The 24,374-nt window shown below is 38.7% G+C and overlaps 2 protein-coding genes across 2 annotated transcripts in view; one reads left to right on the top strand and one right to left on the bottom strand.

Moving 5' to 3' along the window:
• Window positions 1-13,496, top strand: part of LOC126356367 (alanine aminotransferase 1-like) — a 70,959-nt gene extending 57,463 nt beyond the window's left edge. The window contains exon 12 of the mRNA XM_050007354.1: window positions 12,510-13,496. Coding sequence (XP_049863311.1) covers window positions 12,510-12,600 — 91 coding nt within the window. The 3' untranslated portion in view covers window positions 12,601-13,496. The remainder of the gene's footprint in view (window positions 1-12,509) is intronic.
• A 476-nt stretch (window positions 13,497-13,972) lies between these two features.
• LOC126355301 (arginine/serine-rich coiled-coil protein 2-like) overlaps window positions 13,973-24,374 on the bottom strand; it is a 62,920-nt gene continuing 52,518 nt past the window's right edge. The window contains exons 2-3 of the mRNA XM_050005592.1: window positions 17,531-18,065; window positions 13,973-14,043 (exon numbers count right to left, since the gene is read on the bottom strand). Coding sequence (XP_049861549.1) covers window positions 13,973-14,043; window positions 17,531-18,065 — 606 coding nt within the window. The remainder of the gene's footprint in view (window positions 14,044-17,530; window positions 18,066-24,374) is intronic.

Genomic DNA, 24,374 nt, shown 5'->3' with positions numbered 1-24,374 from the left:
GCATGTTGCCAAAAGGCTAGTAATTGCCATTCCCCAATCCACTAATGTGACAGCAAGACAGCTTTAATAATGCCTGCTTATTACGTGACCAGGGTGGCAGTTGTAAAACTAAAAAGCTCACACGAGTGCCCATGTATATTAAAATCTTGACCAACCTCCCTTTGACAGTTGCCACCTCATCAGTTCATCTTAAATAACTGTTGGAATTAACAGGTTTTATTGGAAGCTTGGAGAGGCAGCTACACTGGCCCATGTGCCCTTTTGTTACCTTCATGCCCTAGAAATCTTCTGCAGCCTGTACTTTGCCTGTTCAGCAAAAAGATTACAGTAGACACTCGGAGTGGCTGATCTCTCTACATTGGTATCAGCAGGAGCCCCAACTACTAATGGCCATATGTCTGTGGTGCTTGCAATGCCTACAGTTTGTTAGGGATCATTCCCATGAGAAGAAAATGGGAAAAGATGCTTAGCCCTCTCTCTCTGCACAGCAAGTTGCTCCAGCCTCTTGTAAAGCTAAGGGTTTTGTAGATTTTATTTCTGCTGACGAGTGTTTTTATTCCCTTGATAAACACACTCACAACTCGGGCCTCTGCCTTCTCAAGGGCCACTTCATTCCTCTTCTTGTCTGACACTAGGACATAGGGATAGCACAAAACTGAGCCAACATGCCCGGCAAAACTCTTTAAATCTTTCCTGGTTGTCCACTGACAGAGGTGGGCATCTTGCCCCAGTAGGAAATATCACTCCTTTTCTGGTAGAATTTTATTCAGCTAACCACCTGTGCTAGTCAATCAAAAGTGCTGGTGTCGTACAGTGATTCTACAAAATCTACATCGGATCTTGCATATCCAGTTAACTTGAGGTGTGTGACATGCAACAGGAACCTGTTGGCCCAAGAACACATTTAGCCAAAATCACAATATTCTACAAAAGTGTAGTAACATTTTCAGACATCTTCCCAACCTGACACGAAACGACTTCTTACTGGCCCTAGTTAGCTTGTGATGTCTAGCTCGTGCCAAATATTGCCGCTTCAGAAATGCCTAAAATTTATGTCAGTAGGTCTCTGTCAGGGCCATCAGGCATGTGGGCCTGTAAAGGGGCTCATTAAAATAAACGAAGGAGTTTGAAACTATTCTTATCCTGAAGGAATAGAATTGGGCACATCCAAGTGAGAATGCTAGACCCATTAGTCAAGATGGTTGGCTGAGTTGGTAGTTTTTAAAGTTGGAACAATGTCTGGATAAATATAGAGAGAGACAAGAGATGGTACACATCACGTATAGTTACAGGCCAAAACCAGTGTGTCCTTTCTTGGGCAAATGTGCCAGCTGTGTTATTCAGCCAACATGTGATTTTTCTCCCACACTCCGTGTTGACTGCTCAAAAACTGAGGCACAGGGGCTTGTGATTCAGTGAACAATTTCTGCTGAGGTGACAGTCTTCCTCGGCACATAGGCCACAATGAATTGTACTCGAACATTGCTGGTGAAAATTTGAGTGGATAAAATACAGAAATAACAAATTTGTGGAAACCCTCAGACTGGTTAAATGACCTGCACAGTGCATTACTTTTGAAAAGCTAACATTTGAGGGCAATATCACACTGCAAGAGAGCTACAAAAATGTATATTAAGCTCTGATGAGAGATAATACCCACATAGTAATAAATGATCTACTGTTTCTTGTAATATCTGTAAAGAGTTCATAATCTTCATACTACAATTGTAATGTTAATTGGTGGTCTCTTTCTCTCTAAGGCATGTATCCTATGTCAGTACCTCGTTATGTCAGTACCTCGTTATGTCAGTACCTCGTAATGTCAGTACCTCCATGTGTTCATATTTTGGTAACATTATTTTTTGATGTGATTTAATATTGTCATATGGTTTGTTAATTATTGGCAATTTTTCTGGTATAATATCGAACCAGTCACTTAAATTCATTCACATGAATGCAGGCTTATTAACATACAGTATTAGAGGAATATTATATCTTGCATGTAGACCTTAGTGTCTAGCTGAATGTTGTGCAAGACCAGTGTTCCTGTAATACCTCCATCTATGTATGTAAATAGTGTCAAATTCAAAAAGCACCTTGTTGCAAGTTACGCCTAGGGACCAGAAAAATTTTGCATTTTGTGACAAGTATGAAATGATGCAAATTCTGCCTCAAAATGCAAAATTACTTGAGACCCTATTTTGTAACGACTTGTATCCATATGAACTATTTTATCAGAGATAACTTAAAGTAGTTAATTTTCTGTATATAACTATCAAAAATTTAACCAGTTTTCAGTTATAGTTCAGTTGTACATCATCTGGTGTTATCCAATTTGGAAAGATAATTTGCTTAAGAACTTGTTTGCAAAATGAAGTGTATGAATGCAATGATACATCAGTTAGCTCAGTGATCTGGCACCATGTCAGCTCTGGACAGTTGAATGGTCTCTCAGAGATATATGCTGCATAATGCAGTAGAGTAGTTTTCAGGTGTGGGACCTAGCATTTTACAATAAAGAAAAAGAGCATTGTTTTGTTAGCTAAAGCTCAAAAGATGGTATAATGTGGACACTTTTAACATAGCAAATTAGCTGGAACATGCTTTGATGTGTGGCTGCATCGAATACTGCTAGAGGTCAGGCTGAGCTACATTGTTAACAATACTCTGCTAACCTCAACAAGTGATTGCTTGGTAGCTGTCCCTGAATGTCATGTGTTGTGTGTTGCTCATTGTTTTCTTTTATTATTTTGAAATAAATGAGGTGACTGACTAATCCTTGCCCATCATGAATTTAAATTATCAGTCTTACAACACCAGAAGAGATCGACAATCCCTGTAACAGCATGTCAGTCCTGCTGTATGCTGCTGCCCTGCTAAAGGGTGGCAGCACTTATTTCCCTGCACCACTCCTCTCCCACCTGGTGATCAAAATTCTAGTTTGTTTACGCTCATGACCATGTGCCACTACAACCTGTAGTGCCCGCATTCTACACTGTGGCAACCGGAAAACTAAATCTTTTAACTGTGCCGAAATCCTTTTCCTATTGTAAAAATAGCATAGAAGTAGAACCAAACATACAATAACTAAGTACCTTGTCATTCAATCTGTAGCATTGTCATGCAAGAAACACACAGCTATGAATGCCCATGAGAGGTCAAAAATCATACTCCGCAGATATTGTAATCATCGAATTGGACAGGAAAAGACAAGTAATGTCCAGGAACACCTTTATTCGGTGGCATATTCAGTTCACTGGCAGGGGAAAAACCTGCTGCTTTTCAACAGAACAATCATTCCTGAAAGCTTAAATACTGCCAAATGAAGAAAACAAAGGGTGTTTTACAACAAAAAGACATTGAAGTTTTTGCAAAAGCAAATAATGAAGTAAAAAAGTTCCCAATCAGCACTTTTTTAACAGACAATTGCCAAGAACTATGGCTTCGTTTGCCCTCACTCATGTAGCATGCCAACCTTTTACATTAGAGCATCTAATCATTTACAAACAAAAAGAAAAAAATAAATGCGAATTTTGCCAAAAGTAGACGCTAAATTTTCTGGTCCCTTCTAAACAAATCACAAATGATTCACAACATCCTACGACAGTGTCAAGTCACACTAAAGGTAACATTATAAAAATATATAGTTAGAGATGCTGACCTTAGTAGGTACTGACATAGAGGGTGTGGCTTTATAGAGAGAGATTGTTTGATGCTTTCATCACATTACATTAATGACAATTGGTAGATAAAAATTTATGTAAAACTATTGTAATTTAATCTAAATATTTTTAAACTGTGCTTCGAATGAGAGTATTTGCTGGAAATAGTGGTTCATGGAACTAACTACGTAAGGCGTTTATTGCCAGTCAATAAGCAACTATGAAGAAGACTGGATTTAGAAGAGACTTCATTGTCTTGGTCATTGTCTTGTGAACACACTGCTGTGCATGTCTTCGAAGCCATTTATAGAACACAAAAAAATTAAGTTGCTTTGTCATGTTTGTTGTTAATAATCTCATATATTGACTTACACATTGAAAATGTCTGGTACCTGTATTCTTGTGTGTTCATTATGCTAGGAAGCACTGACACATTGGACACTGGGATTAAAAAATGTGAACCTCTGTATGTTGACTGTTACAAATGATTAGAAATGTAGTGGGTTTACTGATGCAACCAGCTATTAAATAAGTAGCATAATAGTACATGTGAAATCAGTACTTCCCATATGCCCTTGGAAGTGGCAGGTCTGGAACTGGAGTGAGATTTGTGAAAGTGGCTACATATAATTAAGAGACGGTATTTTGCCAGAAATTTACTTCCTGTGCAAGTATTAGTTAATTAAAATGAAAAAGTAAAGATGGTAACAGCCACTATTATTAATGCTATTTACTAGGAACGATTAGCACCATTATCAGTTGTGAAATGACCCGGTCATTGTTGTATGTCTGTTCACATTTGAAATTATATTTAGCTTATACTGTATCTGAGGTGAGTGGCTGTTTTTTGTTGTGGTGATAGTTCTTTGTGGTGGTAGTAGAAACTAGTTTTGTTGCGTATAAATAAAATCTTTTCATTTTCTAGAAATTTCATTTTGTGAACTACGAAAACAATTAAGTGTTAAGAAATGGTGCAGGACTTCCAGTGTAGTACAAAAATAGGTCAGCTCTTATCTTTAAAAAATTACATTCTTCTAATTCATTGCTAAGCCCAAGTAAAGTAAAGAACTTTTTTTCTTTCATCACTACCACAAGGAACTTCCACTGCGATGGAAAAAAGAAATCAATGCTGTAGGTACACTATCTGATAGTGTGTCCAGACACCTCTGTATAATCCAGAAATGACACCTAATATAACTGCATAGATAAAAAACATCTGCTCACCACCTGGCAGCAGGAGAACGGACGTAAAAAGAAATTTGCAAGCTTAAGCTCCTTCTTCTGCCAGCGAAGTTGAAGGGGGAGGAAGAGTGGTACCCCAAGATTCCCACTTTTGCAATCATTCCCAGTTAAAGCTTGCTGCATGCACCTTTCCATTACCACCTGTTGCAACCCTAGCACTGGTAAATCCTAGAGTATCAAAAACCACATGTGGGCCATGAACAAACAGGTTTTTTATGATGTTCATACACCAGTAAACTGACTGAGAGAATGAACCAGTACAAAAAACTGCTCCTACCAGACCGTACAGGCTATATAGATCCTCTTGACTGATCCTAGTTTCTGAACTGCAATACTTCCTTACATCTGACATAGTTCTCAACTTAACCTCTTCGGGCACACCACCATCCACTCCCCCTGTTCCACCCCCTCCCCCCCCCCCTTCTCTCTTAACCTTTTGTTTATTCATCTGTGGACTGAAGCAGAAATAGTACTGACCAATGTCATTAGTAGCTGCCTAAAGCAGAAGACTTACATTATTACCCTTCACATTTACCACAATTTTTGTGAAATATAATGACACTACAGTGTTCATCTGCCAGTGTGAAAGGTATCACAAAAATAGCTAAGTATGAAAGCCTTCCAATTCACACATTTATATATTCATGTACATAAGCTGAGTGACAGTACTTCATGCGTCGGACAGATAAATTCGGCTTGAAAACTTGGGCCTAAAAACTTTACATAAGCTTTAAACTTACTCTTTGTATCTATTGGATCAAAACTTGTGTATCTCATGACATACTGAACAATGCAAAATCTGGGATGGGGTGCTGACAGTATGAAATGGACAGAGTGCTACTCATCATGTAGTGGTGGTGCTGAGTGACAGACCGATGCAGAAAAAGTAAAATCAGACAAAAGAAAACTGGTGCATACCCACACATTTTTCACATGACATTTTAATATCATTGTCATTATACCACATTTCCTCTAGTTTCTCCATTATATCTTGTTTAGTTGTTATTGTAAATGTCCTTACCCTCCATTTCACAATAGCCCACAAATTTTCAGTTGGCTCCATATCAGGGCTATTCCCTGGCCAGGGCAACCCTTTCAGTTGCTTTCCTTCCAAGTACTTGGATACACTTTTGGCAGCATGTCGCATGTCAATGGTACTAACATCTAACATTTTTCCTGAATGTAAGAATTGGTCAACAGTTATGGCTTATAATTTCACATATTTATAATCTTCTCACAACTATATTCCCTCCCCAAATTTATAGAAAGCTTCCCTGCAGCAGTGCAGGGAACCAGTTATGTAAAACAAGAGTATACATATACGTGGAACATGGGCACTTCTGTATTCTAATCATAAGGAGGTGCTATCCTTTAATTTCAAAATTTAATCACTAAATGTGCCCTGCAGGTCTCCCATTAATGCACTTACTGTACTGTTGTTATGTGCACTACAGTTTATCTGCACTTACCAAAATTAGTAAACAAAATATATTTTTCTCATTCATTAGCAATGAATTTAAACTTAGATTCTTTCCAGTGTGAGCTTCTGAAACCCAGTGTTTTTAGTGCAACTCCTCTTCAGTTATACAGGTTTTATTGAGCAATTAAGTGCAAATAAATCACTCAGTATAACAGATCGTAACTCTTCTTAAACTAAACTGAATCAAAGACTTCGGGAGATTGATAACTCTTATCCATTAAAGTACTCAGCAGATTTATTGAAATACTCAAATGTTAGAGTTAGAGAACGCTCTCAGGGTACCTGTGTTGGGGTCCACTCGAATACAAACCACTCTCTTGATGGATGTGCATGCAATCGGTTTGCTCACAAAACATATGTGCCCGTTGGAATGGAAAACTGATAAGTGGCAGTAGGAAATAAGAGATTCCAAATCAGTGACCATAAAATAGCTATGTATCACTAAGTTGTCATAAAAAAAAGTCCACAGGAGTGCATGTATTACATATTGGTGAGCTGAGACAAGTGAGGTCAGACAGTACACAGCAGTCATTAACTTTTTCATCTCGTTTACCCATGTGACCTGGTGCCAGCATATGTATTGCTTCATGCTGCACATAGTGACCTTGCTGAACATGTGCGTAATTGTATCTGTTGAGCCATCAGTACGTCTGGTGGGATTACAGGTGTTTCCTCACTGATATTTCAGTTAAACAATTGCTTTAATAACAACCACTAGAGGCAGAAAAGCATTTTGTCTGCACTTATTGCCTGAGGATGCTCAGATTTTGGAATCATTTATTTTTATTTATTTATTTTGTTTTATAAAGCTTACCTGCTGTATTATTCACAGCAAATTTGTCTCGCTGTGTCCATTAAATTGCCAACATGATCAATTATTTTCTTCAGTCAATGCACATGTTACAAAGAATGCAGCCTCAAGGTGTAAATTTTAGCTCCTGCATGTATGAGAAAAAGTGTTGGTGTTCCAGTTGCTATGCGTTTATTGATAGATTATCATTTTTTACTGTTCACTGTTCCTACTTCAGTTTACATATTGTCATTTGGAGATAGTGAGTGGAGCTTGGAGGCTAGAAAATGGAGTGTCAAGTGGAGAAGTCGGAACAATTCAAACATATTCTTGTATTTGAGCTCAGTAGAGGGATGATGGCAGCAGAGGCAGTTGGAAACATTTGCACTGTGTATGGAAGTAATGCCATTGGACAGAGTGCAGCAAGAAAATAGTTTTCTCATATTAAGGATGATTGTTTTGACATTAGTTACTCTTCGTGTTCAGGAAAACCTTCAGGGTTTGATGAAGATCATTTAAATGCATTAATCAACAATGATCCATATTTATGTACTCAAGAACTGGCAGATGTGATGAACTGCGATCATTCCACCATCTGTATTTGCGTGCAGTGGGGAAGTTTCAAAACTTGGGTGTATGTGTGCAACATGCTCTAAGCCAAAATCACAAAAATCAAGAGATGGTCAAATGTAAATCTCTGCTTGCAAGTCATCAATTGGTCGTGAACAACACTGACCAGTCCTAACCTGTATGAGTAATGGTGACAAGAAATGGTGTCTTCATGTTAAATAAGAAAAACAAATGAATGGTTAGACTCCCAAACAAGGTAGCACTCCCCGTACAAGAACGTATGTGCTTCCACAAAAGATAATGCTGTACATCCGGTGGAACAGTGAGGAAAAAACCTTGTTTCACAAAGCGAAGCTGGGCGGAATAAAGCCGAATGGGTGAATGCCAACTGCTGGTTGTGTGTGATTGATTGGGTATACTTCACTACTAATTATAACATTTCTGATCATTATCAGCATTGTTATAATTAGTAGTGAAGTCTGTAGAGTCAGACTAATAGAGTGGAAATAAATGAATAACAGGCAAGAAAGATTACATATTATCTTCTTAGTGTACCCAAGACAATGAAATTTTACAGAAAATTTTTGGCCAGTTCACTACCTAGAAATGGCAAGTTGTGCAGTTCCTGGCTAGCAGCCACTTAAGTCTATTCTGGGAGTAGCAAGGAAAATGCTTTGTACAAACATGTAATAACGCCTAATGGGAGAATAATCGCAGGATGACTAAATTGGTGATTCTGTCACGGTTAGTAGAGCTAACCGGAGAGTGAGTTTTGTCAGCGGGAGGAATAGTTACAGAATTAATGATAATATTGTTTGTTAGAATCAGGAAGGAGAATAAACGGACACATCACACAAATTATGGAAGAATATGACTATTCCAAATTTATTCAAAAATGTTGTACTATTACTTTTCGATCTGATGCTTGTGAAAGTGGAGCATATGCATGAAATCTGAAACTTTCCTATCATAAACCTTTTTGCTTGTAGTAGGCTAAATAGGCATTTCATATAGGTACTTCGCGAATTATATTCTGTCATATTGTAAAAATGACCATTATTACCAAAACAGTCTCACTTATTTGGTGTGTGTACAATTGCTGCAATATTAGAAAGGCCTATTTTAGAAGGAAGGTCAGCTTTGGCCGTAATTTTGATGATTTATTAACAGCAAAATTGATTTTTCACATAATGATGATCTTCAGTGCTTCAGTGTAAACGTTACAGCTCGTAGGCACTGGTGTCTAGTTATCAGTAACAGAAGCTATGAAACGATTGTATCATATCATAGCTTCTGTTACTGATCATAACTAGACACCAGTGCTTACGAGCTTTAACTTGTATGCTAAAGCACTGAAGATCATCATTATGTGGTCAAAAATCAGTTTTGCTGTTAATAAATCATCAAAATTATGCCAACACTGACCTTCCTTCTAATTTATCATATGGTCATTGTGCACATAGCACTCTATGGAGTCGCCAATCAATAAGGCCTATTTTCTTTTATCTAGTAGACAGTGACAAAATAGACATAATCAGATCAAGAAACCACACCAGTCTTGGGTACTATTTGTATTAACAGCTTTTTCAGTATTAGACGACGACATTTCAGTTTTCATGTTGCAAAACGTTTGAGGAATTTTGATGAGGTAATATATTCTTTCGCAGAAAGGAAGCACCCCATGTGAAACTGTAGCAAGATTAGACAGGAAAAAAGTGCTAGGAGCTAAGGACTGAATAAATGTGTACTGTTTGGCTTGTTTATTGTCTATATTGGTTTTAAGTATTATATATTTAATTTTATGTCACACAGAACAGCAAGTTATTAGCTAATAAGTAATAGTGTGTTCAAAGTTTCTAGAGTTCTTGTTCTTCTGGTTACAAATAATCCCATAAAAAGGGGTGGGGGAGGAGAGAGAGAGAGAGAGAGAGAGAGAGAGAGAGAGAGAGAGAGAGAGAGAGAGAGAGAGAGAGAGAGAGGGGGGGGGGGGGGGGGGGGGCAGGATGTCAAACCGGCCAACTGGGAGCAGGAGAGGCACCACAAGACTTTTAATTTTTTAATTTCCACTATCCTGAATATAGTTTGATGGCATCCATTCCAAAATATACACATTTGAGTTCCACAGTGTGAAATACAGTGACGTGCGGTAGAAGAATGCTGTGTGAACAGGTGTGGCACTGCACTTTGTCACACATAAGACCTAACAATGCTTCTTACATTTCCTCAAAGTTATGTTTTATGCTTCAGACATCTTGAGAAAGATGTGCACTACAAAATGAGCAAATTTTTGAGTGTCTTTTTATGTACTACCTCAAACGCCTTTTCTGTTTCCTCTTAGTTTACTGCTCTCATGTCAAATAAAGAAAAAGTGATTTCTGTGGTTAGGAGCTACCAAGTGCATTAAAATACATTCACATAATTATTTTCGGATTTCAGTTTATTTCCACCTTTCTGGCAGTCAAGCATTAATTGCCTTGCAGAACAATGAAGTTATTTTTGTCGCTCTCCTAAAGAAATTACTTTTATTTATCTTTTCTGCTGAGGCAGCCAATTTATTTGAAACAAAGTGTTTAGTTCCACACTGTTGGCTGGTTTCAACTGTTTCCCGCATATCAAGTGCACATTTTTGTCTTCTAACATGTATGGCATTATGCCATAATAAACAAACAAACATTAGGTGATACAGTACTGGTTCTCCAAGAAAATTTACATCCCAAAAACCTCACTGAAAAGCTTAACATCGAGGCCTACTTCATTGGGAGTCTGTATATACAAATGTGCACTTTAAGGCGAATTATTCAATTCAGTATGGTTCAAGAAATGCCCTTATGGTATCCTCTGATGTCTTGTTTCTTTTATGACATAATTTTAGATTGTTTAATGTTTTACATATAGGAACATACAGGCTTCCTAGGTCATTGTAGCTGTGCAAGTGTGGTGATGCCTTTTATCTCGCACTCTCTGGCAACTGCTGGAACAAATCTGTTCCTAACAGATTGTGGGAAAATAATATGAATTGTGGTTTGAAAAGTGTTACTTTCGAAGTAAAATTTCCTTTCATGCAAGATGAACTATGTGCAAGAATGTACGATGAATTTCTCAAGTCACAGAGTGTTTGACTCTCATTTAAAAGTGAACTCTGGTGACAAGCCATTCAGAAGAATTTCAAGCCCAGAAGTTCAGAGATTTATGTCAGTGTTAAACATTTTACTGGTACATTAGTGTATGTATCTTAAAGTGTAAAACATGCAAAAAAGATACACATTATATGTGAAGATTAGCTTCTCTTTTGGCTTATGAATCTTGGAGACAAATAGTATATATGAAAGCTTTTCTTTTCTTGTAGCAACTCTATGTATATTAATTTAAACCATTAACTTTTTCTGTTCATGTGTTTGCGCTACTTAACAGTGATGTTGCTATTGACTGATTACATCACTTGTCCTGTGCTTTGAATATCTGCCGTTATTGGCTGGCAAGATAACATGACAGAGCTATCTAGATTTCAGTGCTTGTGAAAGTAACATGTGGTGTTCAGTGAAGTGCGACTTTATACTTTCATAATACGAAAATATGCAGTGTACATGTTGCTGCACATCAAAGAACATCCAAAACGTGTTTTTCCCCGTGTTTCGTTTTCTAAAGTGCCGGGAAATAATAAGCCGCTGTATAAAACGATAATGAATCAAATGATTGACAAATTTTACAGTTCTGAGGGAAAGTATACTGTCAATTAAAGCTGAAAAAGTGTATTTTTAACTGGGAGATCCGGGAAAAACCTGCGAATTTTTTTTCCTTGTCCACATATACATCCTGAAGTTGTTTTTGTCATTGATTGTAAAAATCAGTTTCAGCTGATCTGTGAACTGTATACAGTTTTCGTTTGGACTTTGTCTCCTTTTCCGTGTTTAAGAATTGAGTTATGTGTTGTGGTGTTAAAATGTACAACAAATAAGATCTTGTCTAACATAAAGCAAGAAATTTGGAATCTCAACCAATCAAAAAAAAAAGTAAAAACATACGTCCATAGCCACTCTTCCTACAAATTATCTGAATGGCCTCTTAGTTACATGCCAAGTAGCAATGGTTACAGTAAAGCTGTATGACAAATAATAATGTTCTATAAATAGGCATCTGTATTGAGAGATGTAAGAAAGAAAAATTGGAAAATACCATTGTAATAAAGTAATTAGCTAGTAAAAGCAGGTAAACAGCAGTTACACAGTAAAACAGAGGTGGTAGTAGCCTTTTTCAAAGTAGCAGCTTTCTTATTAATTTATTCGATTAAATTTATGGCATAATCAAGAATAGCAATAAGTGGTATAATGATAGTTCCTTGTAAATACAGTACACACTAAGTTTCTATGAGGTCTTTGTCTTTCGATAATGTGTACCTTAACTTATTGCATATCCCTGAAGATTCTCATTGATGGAATCAGTGGAACATGCTTAATGAACGAAATACAGCTTTAAGCATTTGACAATTTCTATCAGACTACTTAACTCAGTTGCACCTGTCTGGCTGAATTTGCAGATTATTCCATGAAATTCTCTCTCTCTCTCTCTCTCTCTCTCTCTCTCTCTCTCTCTCTCTCTCTCTCTCTCTCTCTCTCTCTCTCTCTCTCTCTCTCTCTCTCTCTCTCTGTGTGTGTGTGTGTGTGTGTGTGTGTGTGTGTGTGTGTGTGTGTGTGTGTGTGTGTGTGTGTGTGTGTGTGTCCGTCCTCAGAAATTGTTGAAAGGATAACTAACGCTTTCTCTTTTTCAGAACTACTATTTTGCCACAGCCTGATAAACTGAAGAGCATGATGGACAAATTCAAGGCCTTCCACGAGAAGTTCCTGCAGAAATATGAATAATGTGTAAATATAAGGAAACTTGAAAACACTCTATTATCAGAGTTATTTCAAGTGATGAGTGTGTCGTGATGCTCTCTTTCTTTGTGGTGGAAAAGTCTTAAACACATTCGTTAAAACTAGCTCTATATAAAGGAGGAAACAAATTGGTGTACTTCCTATTGAACAGTGCATTTGGTGTCCATTTTGTCATTGCTTCAGGCAATATTCTTCTTTCATTTTGTGCACATTCTCATGTTGAATAAATTCCTTGGATAACGTATCAAACAGAATTTTGAGAGTAGTTACAGAAAGTATACACAGCAGTAAACAAGAAAGATAGGATCCAGAGTATGAAACTTTACAATAGGATAAGAATTGGAAGCACATTTTTGAGTATTGTTCACAGAAGCTCAAAAAGATGCACTCAAAATTGACAGCATTAGCTTGAATTCTAAGTTATTTTTAACAATATACTTTTTGCATTAAGTCAAATGTTATGTTTCATAATGTGGAACAAGTCAGTGAAGAACAGTATAGAATTGCTCTGTTGTTAAATTCGTGTAATATGCATATAGATAGCAGAATATATGTGACTTGTTACAGAGTCCCTAAGTCATTTCATATTATTGTGAAGATTATATACAATTAAGTCAGAGAATTTTCCCGGCAAAGGAAAAATTTTTGAGTGACATTGTTTTTAATATTTCACATTCTTTAGATGTGACTTTTTCCTAGCTGATACTGTGTACAGTATTATTGGTGTGTCTTCTTTTCTCATCCTTAAAGCTTCATGTTTTTGTATGAGACTGTTAGTCATATGCCCATTCTATTAAATCGCTTGGAAGTGGGTTTTATTGACTGCTTGTAAATGTTGTAGATATTCTACTGTCTGTGAATAAATAACTAATACTCAAAGATTAATTTGTTTAAATTGCACATTCAGAATGAAAAAAATTAGTATGTTGGGACTGGTTGTGTCATACATTGCCTGCTCTGTAGTTCCTACTTTAATATACTAAGATGACTTAATCCACACACTTCCATACATACCATGCTACAGCCCACATTCTATGACAACTGGAAGACTACATCGCTGTGATTACTTAAGTGAGGTATAGTCATCTATCTTAAGTAACTGTCATTAGTTCGCCCTGGATTTTCTGTCATTTTATATCAATTTTCATGATTCTGGTACTCGTTCATAAAATTTCTCCTACCTGTCTACACTCATCTCAAGTGTAATAATTGTTTCTTTTCTTTTGGCATATATTTGATTTGTTGGTGCTGTATGTTACTACGTCAAACACAGCCTGGCACCGAGCAAAAGTAATCAACCCCAAAATGATGAATTACTGCACCACTACTATATGAAGAGAGCTGGCAGCTGATATACCTATTCCTCCAATGCAGTATGATGATGGATGATGTGGATGTTGGCAAGCTTGAATCTCAGTTCAATAAAATCTTCAACCATAGCAAAAAAATGAAATCTTTCAGCGATAGAGTATCTCTCTAAGTTTTGATTGTGTAATATCTGTCGTGGCATAGTTGCAGAGTGCATCAATAAGAATGAGGATAGGCAGAATGTGGATCAAATTGTCCATTCCACATTATTGCATCAGATTAGGTTCGTGCTGCCATTAGTCATCTACCCGGGCACATGGCAGTGACTACAACATACAACATCCAAGTACTGAGATTTTGCTGTTCATATCTTTGGCATCACATGTAATGTTGAGGTTGAAAATATTGAGAGATGGCTCTAGCCATTGATGGTGGTATTTTCTGGACGTCGTTAGGTGGTCACAGTTCTTGAAACTCTTGAGATATTATTCATAAAGATCTCAAGAGTTTCAGAAGACACTGTGAAAACTAAAGACGTCCAGAAAATACCCATACATCAATGGATAGAGCATCTCTCAATATTTTCAACTCACATTACATGTGATGCAAAGACTATGAAACAGCAAATATCAGTACTTGGATGTTGTATGTTGTAGTCACTGCTCATGTGCCCGGGTAGATGAAATGGCAGCACGAACTAATCTGATGCAATAATGTGGAATGGACAATTTGACTCCACATTCTGAATATCCTCATTCTTATTGATGCACTCTGCAACTATGCCAAGACAGATATTACAAATCAAAACTTAGAGAGATACTCTATCCGCTGAAAGATTTCATTTTTCTGCATGTCTTGTTTTCATGCAGTTGTATTCTGTAACCTCAAAAGTACTTATGAATACCCGTAATTCTGTGTCAATAAAGGTGAAATAAGTTTTGTTTAAATAGAGGAAACAAATTGGTGGCAGGGGAAAATATTTGACTTAAATGTATGAGAGAAGGAAAGTAGCTACTGACCATATAGCGGAGACGCTGAATCGCGATAGGCACAATAAAGAGATTCACACAATCATAGCTTTTGGCCATTGAGGCCTTTGTCAGCAGTGGACACACATACATGAGCGTGCAAGTGCAGGCGCAACTTGCACACATGTCTGCAGTCTCAGAGAGTTGAAGCTACATTGCGAGCAGCAGCGCCAGTGCATAATGGGAGTGGCGACTGGGTGCTGGTAAGGAGGAGGCTGGGGCGGGGAGGGGGAGGGGGAGGGATAGTATGGTGGGAGTGTTGGACAGTGAAGTAAAGTGTTGCATTTTGGACAGAGGGTAGAAGAGAAGGTGCGGAGGGGAGGGGAGGGGGGGGGGGGGGGGAAGTAAGTAGCGGAAAGGAGAGAAATAAAAATAAGAATAAAGATAAAAATATAAAAAATTAAAAGACTGGGTGTGGCAGTGAACGGTGAAATGACGGCTGTGTAGTGCTGGCATGGGAACAAGGAGGGGGCTGGATGGGTGAGGACAGTGACTAACGAAGGTTGAGGCCAGGAGGGTTACAGGAACGTAGGGTGTATTGCAGGGAAAGTTCTCATCTGCGCAATTCAGAAAAGCTGGTGTTGGTGGGAAGGATCCATATGGCACAGGCTGTGAAGCAGTCATTGAGATGAGGGGTATCATGTTTGGCAGCGTATTCAGCTACAGGGTGGTCCACTTGCTTTTTGGCTACAGTTTGTCGGTGGCCATTCATGCAGACAGACAGCTTGTTGGTTGTCGTACCTACATAAAATGCAGCACAGTGATTGCAGCTTAGCTTGTAGATCACATGACTGGTTTCATAGGTAGCCCTGCCATTCATCAATGTGATAGGTAATGTTAGTGACAGGACTGGAGTAGGTGGTGATAGGAGGATGTATAGTACAGGTCTATTACGGGGGTATGAGCCATGAGGTAAGGGATTGAGAGCAGGGGTTTTCACACTCGTTTGGGTGTATTTGTGTATAATTTTTTGGACATAATTCTACTTTCTTACATATTATTTCGCATTTTTTGCACCACCATGGATCCTTGCTCCTTCCATCTGCGTCAATACAGAAAAGTTTCCTTATCCCTTGTCAGATCCCAGTCCCACATACTGTTACTGCATTGTTGTTTGGCTCATGAAATCCCCCCTAATGGCCTTACCATCAAATTACCCATCTCTGGTTGCCACCCCCTCCTTCCACAATGACCTCTACCTGTTCAGATTCTGCCAATCCTTAGCCCTCACCAACATAGTCCTGCAAAAACCATATCAACCAAGACCAGTCCTCCTTGCAGTACATTCTCTCCATCCGCAAAATTCTCACACTATGTAATCCCAAATTGCTGGAACCCATAACACGCACTGAAACTCTTGCCCTGCAGGAACTTGAGCAACATGCACAACGCCACCTCAAAAAGCTCTCCCGCTTCGGAGTACCACTGTCCATCACTTCTACAACCACCTCCAAACCTCGCCCATGCCCCCTCATAGCTGACAAACCTTGTGTTGCAGTACTACTACACTTACCCCACCCTCCGAAACTCACTCCCACCGCCACACAGAAATCAAAACCTAAACAGACACACAACACAATCATGAACCTTTCCTCCAGAAGCCTTAGTCCCACAGAAATATGTCCTTTCCAAAGGTCTCACGTTTTGCCCCACTCCCAAGTTCAACCATGCAGGACTAGTTAAAGACTTTCTCTCCTTCTCCCGGTCCCTACAGTGGAAACATTTTTTTGCCACCAACCCGACCAATCAGACTCGACCAAAGACCTACATTGAACCTTGCCTAACTCAGTTCGCTCCATCCAACTACTGCCTCCAAACCACCCCTGTTAACTTTCCAGAACTTCTTATCCTTGAACCTTGCCTCACCATCATCCCCAAATCCATCAGCGTGCATACTAACCTTACATCTGCAGAAAGAATGGCAGTCCACCATCTACAAACTGATCCCAATCTTGTAACCCTACCTGCAGACAAAGGCTGCACCACTGTAGTTTTGAATGTCAAAGATTATGTGGCAGGAGGACTCCATCAGCTGTCAGATACTTCCACCTACAAACCATGCCACAGTGATCCCATTCCAGCAATCCAGCAGGATCTCCAGTCACTACCCAAATTCTTAGGCCCATCCCAGAACCTCTCCCCAGAGTGCCTCTCTCTACTTACCCCTACTACTCCCCGTACTCACACCTCCCACCTTCTACATGCTTCCTGAAGTTCATAAACCCAACCACCCAGGATGCCCCGTTGTGGCAGGTTCTTTTGCCCCCACTGAGAGAATCTCTGCTCTCGTAGACCAACACCTTCAACCTAATACCATGAACTTACTCCCCCCTCCCCCTCCGCACCTTCTCTTCTCCCCTCTGTCCAAACTGCAACACTTCACTGTCCGCCACTCCCAACATATTTTCTCTCCCCCTCTCCACCCCACCCCTGCCGCCTCCTTACCCCCACCCAGTTGCCACTCCCATTATGCACTGGTGCTGCTTCTTGCAGTGTACTTTCAGCTCTCTGAGACTGCAGACATGTGTGCAAGTTGCGCTTGCGTTTGCGCGTGTGCTTGCGTTTGCGCGTGTGCTTGCGTTTGCGCGTGTGCTTGCGTTTGCGCGTGTGCTTGCGTTTGCGCGTGTGCTTGCGTTTGCGCGTGTGCTTGCGTTTGCGCGTGTGCTTGCGTTTGCGCGTGTGCTTGCGTTTGCGCGTGTGCTTGCGTTTGCGCGTGTGCTTGCGTTTGCGCGTGTGCTTGCGTTTGCGCGTGTGCTTGCGTTTGCGCGTGTGCTTGCGTTTGCGCGTGTGCTTGCGTTTGCGCGTGTGCTTGCGTTTGCGCGTGTGCTTGCGTTTGCGCGTGTGCTTGCGTTTGCGCGTGTGCTTGCCTTTGCTCGTGTGCTTGCCTTTGCTCGTGTGCTTGCCTTTGCTCGTGTGCTTGCGTTTGCTCGTGTGCTTGCGTTTGCTCGTGTGCTTGCGTTTGCTCGTGTGCTTGCGTTTGCTCGTGTGCTTGCGTTTGCTCGTGTACTTGCGTTTGCTCGTGTACTTGCGTTTGCTCGTGTACTTGCGTTTGCTCGTGTACTTGCGTTTGCTCGTGTACTTGCGTTTGCTCGTGTACTTGCGTTTGCGCGTGTGCTAGGAAGCTGTTTTCTCGAGCCGTTGAAAGACTGAATAATTGGCATTGGTTAGTGGTATGGGAATACTGTAAACTGAGGAAACTGCTGCACTAAAGAGTTAATCTTGAGGACATGTCTCTAATCGAAAACATATGTTGATTTGTACATTGGTAATAGATTTAGATTACTACCGTACTGAAAAGCAGTAAAAGTGTAGCATTCTGTCATTTAGAATAAGGAAAGTCAGCATTTTGCTGAGAAACTAGAAGTTCTGAAAAAGGGAAATTTAAAGGCTTAACTTAGATACAGTTAGTGAAGAAATCGGAACTTGTACAGAAAGTTTTAAGTGTTCATGTGTCCCACACGCATTTAGATATTAGAACTGTAGAGAAATAGTATGAAGATGTCGAAGAACACTCTGCCAGGTACTTAAATGGGAATTGTAGAGGACTGATGCAGATGTAAATGGAAATGTGTAATGGACTGAAGGTGAGGATATCTGGTCACATGAATATAGGGTAATGTTAGTGGCATCAGAAACTAATGTTGGAGTATAAATCATGATGAGTAAGGAAGTTACAAATAGTTTAGCAATAAAACACTGAAGTTCAATGTAGATGCGAGTGTGACTGGTAGGGATGGCAAAGAGTTTCTGTTAAATCTAAAGGTAATTCAGTATCTAAAGAGAGACAAAAATAATCATGGTGGTTGAATAATGTAAGAGAGGAAGAAACAGAAGGCAGAATTATGGGAGACTATGGGCATGACAATAGGAATGAGACAGAAAGACTTAACAAGGTAGTTCTAGTATAATTTTAGCTAATAATAGCAAATGCATTGTTTGAAGATCACAAGAGGAGGAGATATGCTTGGAAATGGGCAGGAGGCACACAGGTGGATACTATCATCTAGATTACACCATTATTGAAACTGTTTCTAAGATAAAAAAAAAAATCAGATTTAAGTTGTACCTAGAAGTGGGTACATGTACAGATCATAGTGAGGAAGAACATGCTGAAGTTTAACAAAACTGTTGGGAAGAATCTGTGCACATTAAAGTTGGATATTCAAATAGTGTGGGATGAACAAGGGCATTAGTTCTTCTGGGGCTGTAAGTACTGTGATAATGAATACTACAGCAGCTAGTTTCGTTGATGAGAAATGGATATATCTAAAAAAAGGTAAATAACTGGAGTTGGACCAACTAATGTAGGCATAACAAGAGGCAAGTGTGAAAAAAAAAATGTAGGTGACAGAAGAAACAGACCATAGAAAGAAGGAAGAGGAAGGAACACAGCAATATGTCATCTACAAATGAAATAAATAGCAACTGAAATGAAATGGCTGCAGTGAAAATATGAAAAAAATTGCAGAAGAAATGTGGTCATTTCCTTATCTGCTCACCTAGGTCTCACTGCTTGGCGATCATGGATTTGATTAAATTTTATGTAAACATTTGAAGTGTTCCCAAATGATGTTGGTAAAGTTTGTTACTCAAAGCAATATCGGCCAAGATACATTGATGAGCCAAAACATTGCCACCACCTGCTTAACAGCTCGTTTGTCTTTGGGATGTAATATATCACTGATTCTGCTTACCAGACAATTGCCGGTAGGTTTGCGGAGGTATGTGGCATTAGATGTCTACTCACATGTCAGGTAATTTGTATAAATAATGGCCACAGATTTGTGTATGCGGTGATGGTACCTGATAGCGACCCAGATTGGTTCCATAGGGTTTACGTCAGGTGAATGTGGTCACTGAGACATCAACGTGAGTTTACTATAATTGTCCTCAAACTACTGCAGCGCAGTTCTGGCTCCAAGACATGGACAGTTACATTGCTGAAAGATGACATCGCGACTGTGGGAGACATAACGCATGAAGGGATGCAACTGGTTCTCAGCTGTGTCTTAGAATACTACCTCAGGTCCCATCCATGCACTGAAGAAAGTCTCCCATAGCACAATACTGCTCCCACCAGCCTCCATCTGTGGCACGCTGCATGTATTAAGCTGCCATTCACCTCAGTGACAGCCTTTGTGGAGACGACTGTCAACCTAGTGTAGCAAAAATGTTATTCACCCGAAGAGCTAATATGTGAACATGCAGGGGTGGCCTGCTGCCGAGCTGCATATTCAACAATGTACGAAGAATGGTGTGTTTCGAAACACTCGTGCATGCACCAGTGTTGTGCTACTTTACAAATCAGGCAACTGTCTTAGCGCCTAGTGGTAGTTCCACTGTCTAACTCTTTCAGTAGATGCTCACGACGCTAGTACATGAACTATCGACTAGCTTTGCCATTTTTGAAATACTTGTTCACAGACTTTACATAATAATAATAGTCTGCCCTTTGTCAAAGTCACTTATCCCAATGGATCCCCCCATTTGCAGACCTTATCTTCAGTAGGATGATCCCCCATCCGTGTCTGCTACACTTGCACAATTTCATTATAGTGTCATTTGCCCGCAACACCATCAGTCGGCATCCAACATCGCAATTGGTAGTGGACATAATGTTTTGGCTTATCAGTGTATAGACAACTTGTTTGACTCCATGCCTGACTTCGTGCAGACAGAGCATGAATCTCTGATGACTTTGAACTGTTATATTTTGTTGAAGGGATGTTTGGCAACTGTAAATGTTCTCTGAAGAATAATAATGAAAAGAATTTTACAAGCCATAATTCAGCCAGAAAGTTTTGGGCACAAAAAATGAAAGGAATCCCTGTTTCATAAATAATCTACAAACTAAAAGTTACTATGTGGTACCACTCAAATACACGATATTATGTTCTTTCATTGAACAATACAGAAAACTAACTCGTTTACAAGGTCAGGAAATGACAAACAATGATGGCCAAGAATGAAATAAATGTTTCTTCATTCTTAATGGAAAGTAAACAAATTTACTTGTATAATAATCTTTGTTCCTCTGGGTGGAAAACTAGTGCAGATACACATCTGGGACATGTTTTATTAGATTCACCATACCAATAAAAACAAAATAAATGGAAATCTTGCTTTACTTTAACCTCGTACAGTTCTGCGATGGCTTCACATTAGTGAAGCTGCTAAATTTCAGGAAAAATGTTTTACTAGCCATAACTCCATAGCTTAAACATTTGCGGACCTATGTTTATATGAACTTTTTTCTTTAGTTTTACTAGTAGAATAACATACTAAGATATTTGCATATCTTCATGAATCACCCTGTAGAAAACAGCTGACTTGAAGATGAAGGTATCAAAAGCAGAGTAACCACAAAAATCAGGGAAAAAATAGGTCAGTCAAACCACAACTAGAAGACAGAGTACATATAAATGGCGTATGGGAGGAACTGGAAAAAATTATGACAGATGTTGTGGTGAGTGAAATAGGTTACAAGCAGAAAACATGAAAGAAAAGTTGGATGACAGATGAAATTTTGGCATTATTTGAAATAAGAAGAAAGGGTAGAAATGAAAGAAACATGGACAAATGTAGGGACACACAGAAAGTCACAAGAAAGGAGATAACGGCAGCGAAAAATAACTGGCTGAAACAACAATGTGAAGAGTTGGAACGACAGCAGCAAATACATGAATACTTCAGCCCGCACAAGAAGATAAAGGAAATGGCTGGCATATAACAAAATATCAAATATAGAAAATGACCAAGGAGAAATAGCACGGACAATCAGCAATCTGGGAGGACTATATCGACAACCTGTATGTAGATGAAAGACCTGGAATAGAAAAAGAAGGAATTGAAGTAAGTAACGAGTCAAGTACAGATTTAGAAATAGCTGCTAATCAAATTTTCGCTGACAACAATGAATGGTTTAAAACTAATAGTGTCATTAAACTTTGAGAAGACCCACTATATGCCATTCAGAACCTGTAAGAGACTTCCTTCCAGCATGTATATAAAATAAGAAGACATGCAGATCAAAGAGGTTGAGAGTGTTAAATTTTTGGGGTTACAACTTGATAATAAATTCAGTTGGGAAGGGCATACCACAGAATTGCTTAAGTGCGTAACAACTCTGTATTTGCAGTGACAATGATGTCAGATGTAAGAGATATAAATATAAAAAAAAAACTTGCATACTTTGCTTACTTTCATTCTATTATGTCATGGGATTATATTCTGGGTTAACTCGTCAAACCAAGCAAAAGCATGTGATAAGAATCATTTGTGGTGTAAATTCAAGAACACCATGTAGAAACCTATTCAAGGAACTTTGTATTCTAACCAGTGCTTCTCAGTATATTTATTCCTTAATGAAATTTGTTGCAAGTAATGTATATCTATTTACAACCAACAGCTCAATACATAGTACCAATACTAAGAATAAGAACAATCTACATAAAGACCTAAAATCACTTACCTTGGCCCATAAAGGGGTCCAATATTCAGGAACACACATTTTCAATAAATTGCTAGCAATCATTAAAAACTTGGTTTCAGAAAGACTTTTTGGTATGTTACTCCTACGCTAGAGATGAATATCTTAACAGAGACTGCTAAGCCAGCTTAAGTAAAAATGTCTGTTAGATTTCAGTTTTGACAGCATTTGATCACAACAGTCAAGATTAGGTATTTTGTGTATGATAAATTTATTAATAGTGCATAAGAATGTTTCATTCCAATAGTGTGTTAATTCTGGAAATATTGTAATCACCTATTTTGACAATTTCCTGAAAAATGATCAGATAGTAAGTACTATATTCAAATGTTTTATGTTATACTTTCTGACATGTTCCATGCCCATGAGAAACATCTCATTTTTTTTGGTTTCAGGAATGAAAACAATCTAATCTAATTTAATCTAAGAGGGTCTTTCAGGTGCTGTAATCAAAACTGTCAAAATTAGAAGAGCAACAGGAATGGCAAAAGTTAGGAATGCAGTGGGTCCAGATCAAATACCAGTTGAAGTGCTGAAACCATTAGATGATAACAACACCTCGGTTCCCCCAAAAGTAATTTAATCATATTTATAATATGGGTAAATTTCCTGACAAATGGCTGATGTCACACTTCATCCCATTGCTCAAGAAAAGCATTGCAATGAAATGTGGAGATTACAGACTAATTAGACTAATAAGTCATACTCTAAAGATATTTCTCAAGATTATTCAATATAGAATCACTACAAAAGTATGAAAGAGATATGGGATCTTCTCAGTTTGGATTTAGATGAGGTTTACATATAAGGGAATCACGATTCAAGTATGGGTTCAGAAGTACAATGATAAGAGGAAAGATGAAATGCTGTGCTTCCTAGATTACGAAAAAGCATTTGACAGAGTGGAACAGTATAAACTTGAACAAATTTTGTGAAGACCTGACACAGACAGAAAAGATATTTGCTGCATAGAAAATCTCTATTGGAATCAAACAACTGAGGTTAAAATGGGCAGTCAAATGACAGAAGCACAAAGAATATGTAGAGGAGTTGGACAGGGATGTGTGCTGTCACCATTCTTCTCTAGCCTGTAATCAGAACATATATTCCAAGGGATGCTTGAAGACTGAGAGATAGATATCAAAGTGAATGGGGTATGGATTAACAACATAAGATATGAAGATGACACGGTCTTCATTGCTGATACTCTGAATGACCTACAAGGCCTTCCTACTAGAGTTGGAGAACACAGTACGAATGTGGGTCTCAGTATCAGCACCAAAAAGACAAAATTTATGATAGTCACTTGCAGTTCAAATGAACATTAAAATGTAGACCTAATGCATAACAATCACCCCGTAGGAAGGGAGAATAGATTCAACTACTTAGGGGTGTAGTTATGTGAAAACTGGTCGTCTGACATGGAAATCGGATGTAGAACAGAGAAGGCCTGCAGTGCATCCATGAAATTGAACAAAGTGCTTACAAGCGCTGACTTTGATCTTAATCTCAGAATTAGATTTACAAAGAGCATGTACGGCATGGAAAGTTCGATGTTGAAAGTAAACCCTATGGACAAGTTAGAACCATTTGAGATTATATCAAAGAATCCTTAAAATTCCTGGGACAGTAAGGAGAACAAATCTTTAGAATAGTAAAAAGACTGAGAATTGCTAACCACAATCAAATGTAAGAAAACAGCTTACTTAGGTCATGTGATATGAAATGGAAGGTATCACTTTCTTCAGTTTATAATCAAGGAGAACATTGAAGGCAAGAGAAGGAATGAACACATGTGGAAAAATGGGCTAATCCTCAAATGTACAAACTTAGAGATACGTGCTGCCATGCCATCTGTTGCTGGGTATGGGAACTATCAAAATTGACATTGGTCTCACCCCTAAATATCACATTAGTATGTAATACAACAAAGA

The sequence above is a fragment of the Schistocerca gregaria genome, chromosome 3 (genome assembly GCF_023897955.1).
Source record: "Schistocerca gregaria isolate iqSchGreg1 chromosome 3, iqSchGreg1.2, whole genome shotgun sequence".
Taxonomy (NCBI): Eukaryota; Metazoa; Arthropoda; class Insecta; order Orthoptera; family Acrididae; genus Schistocerca; species Schistocerca gregaria.
Note: the sequence above shows the minus strand (reverse complement) of the source record. Positions and strands in the feature narration are given on the sequence as shown.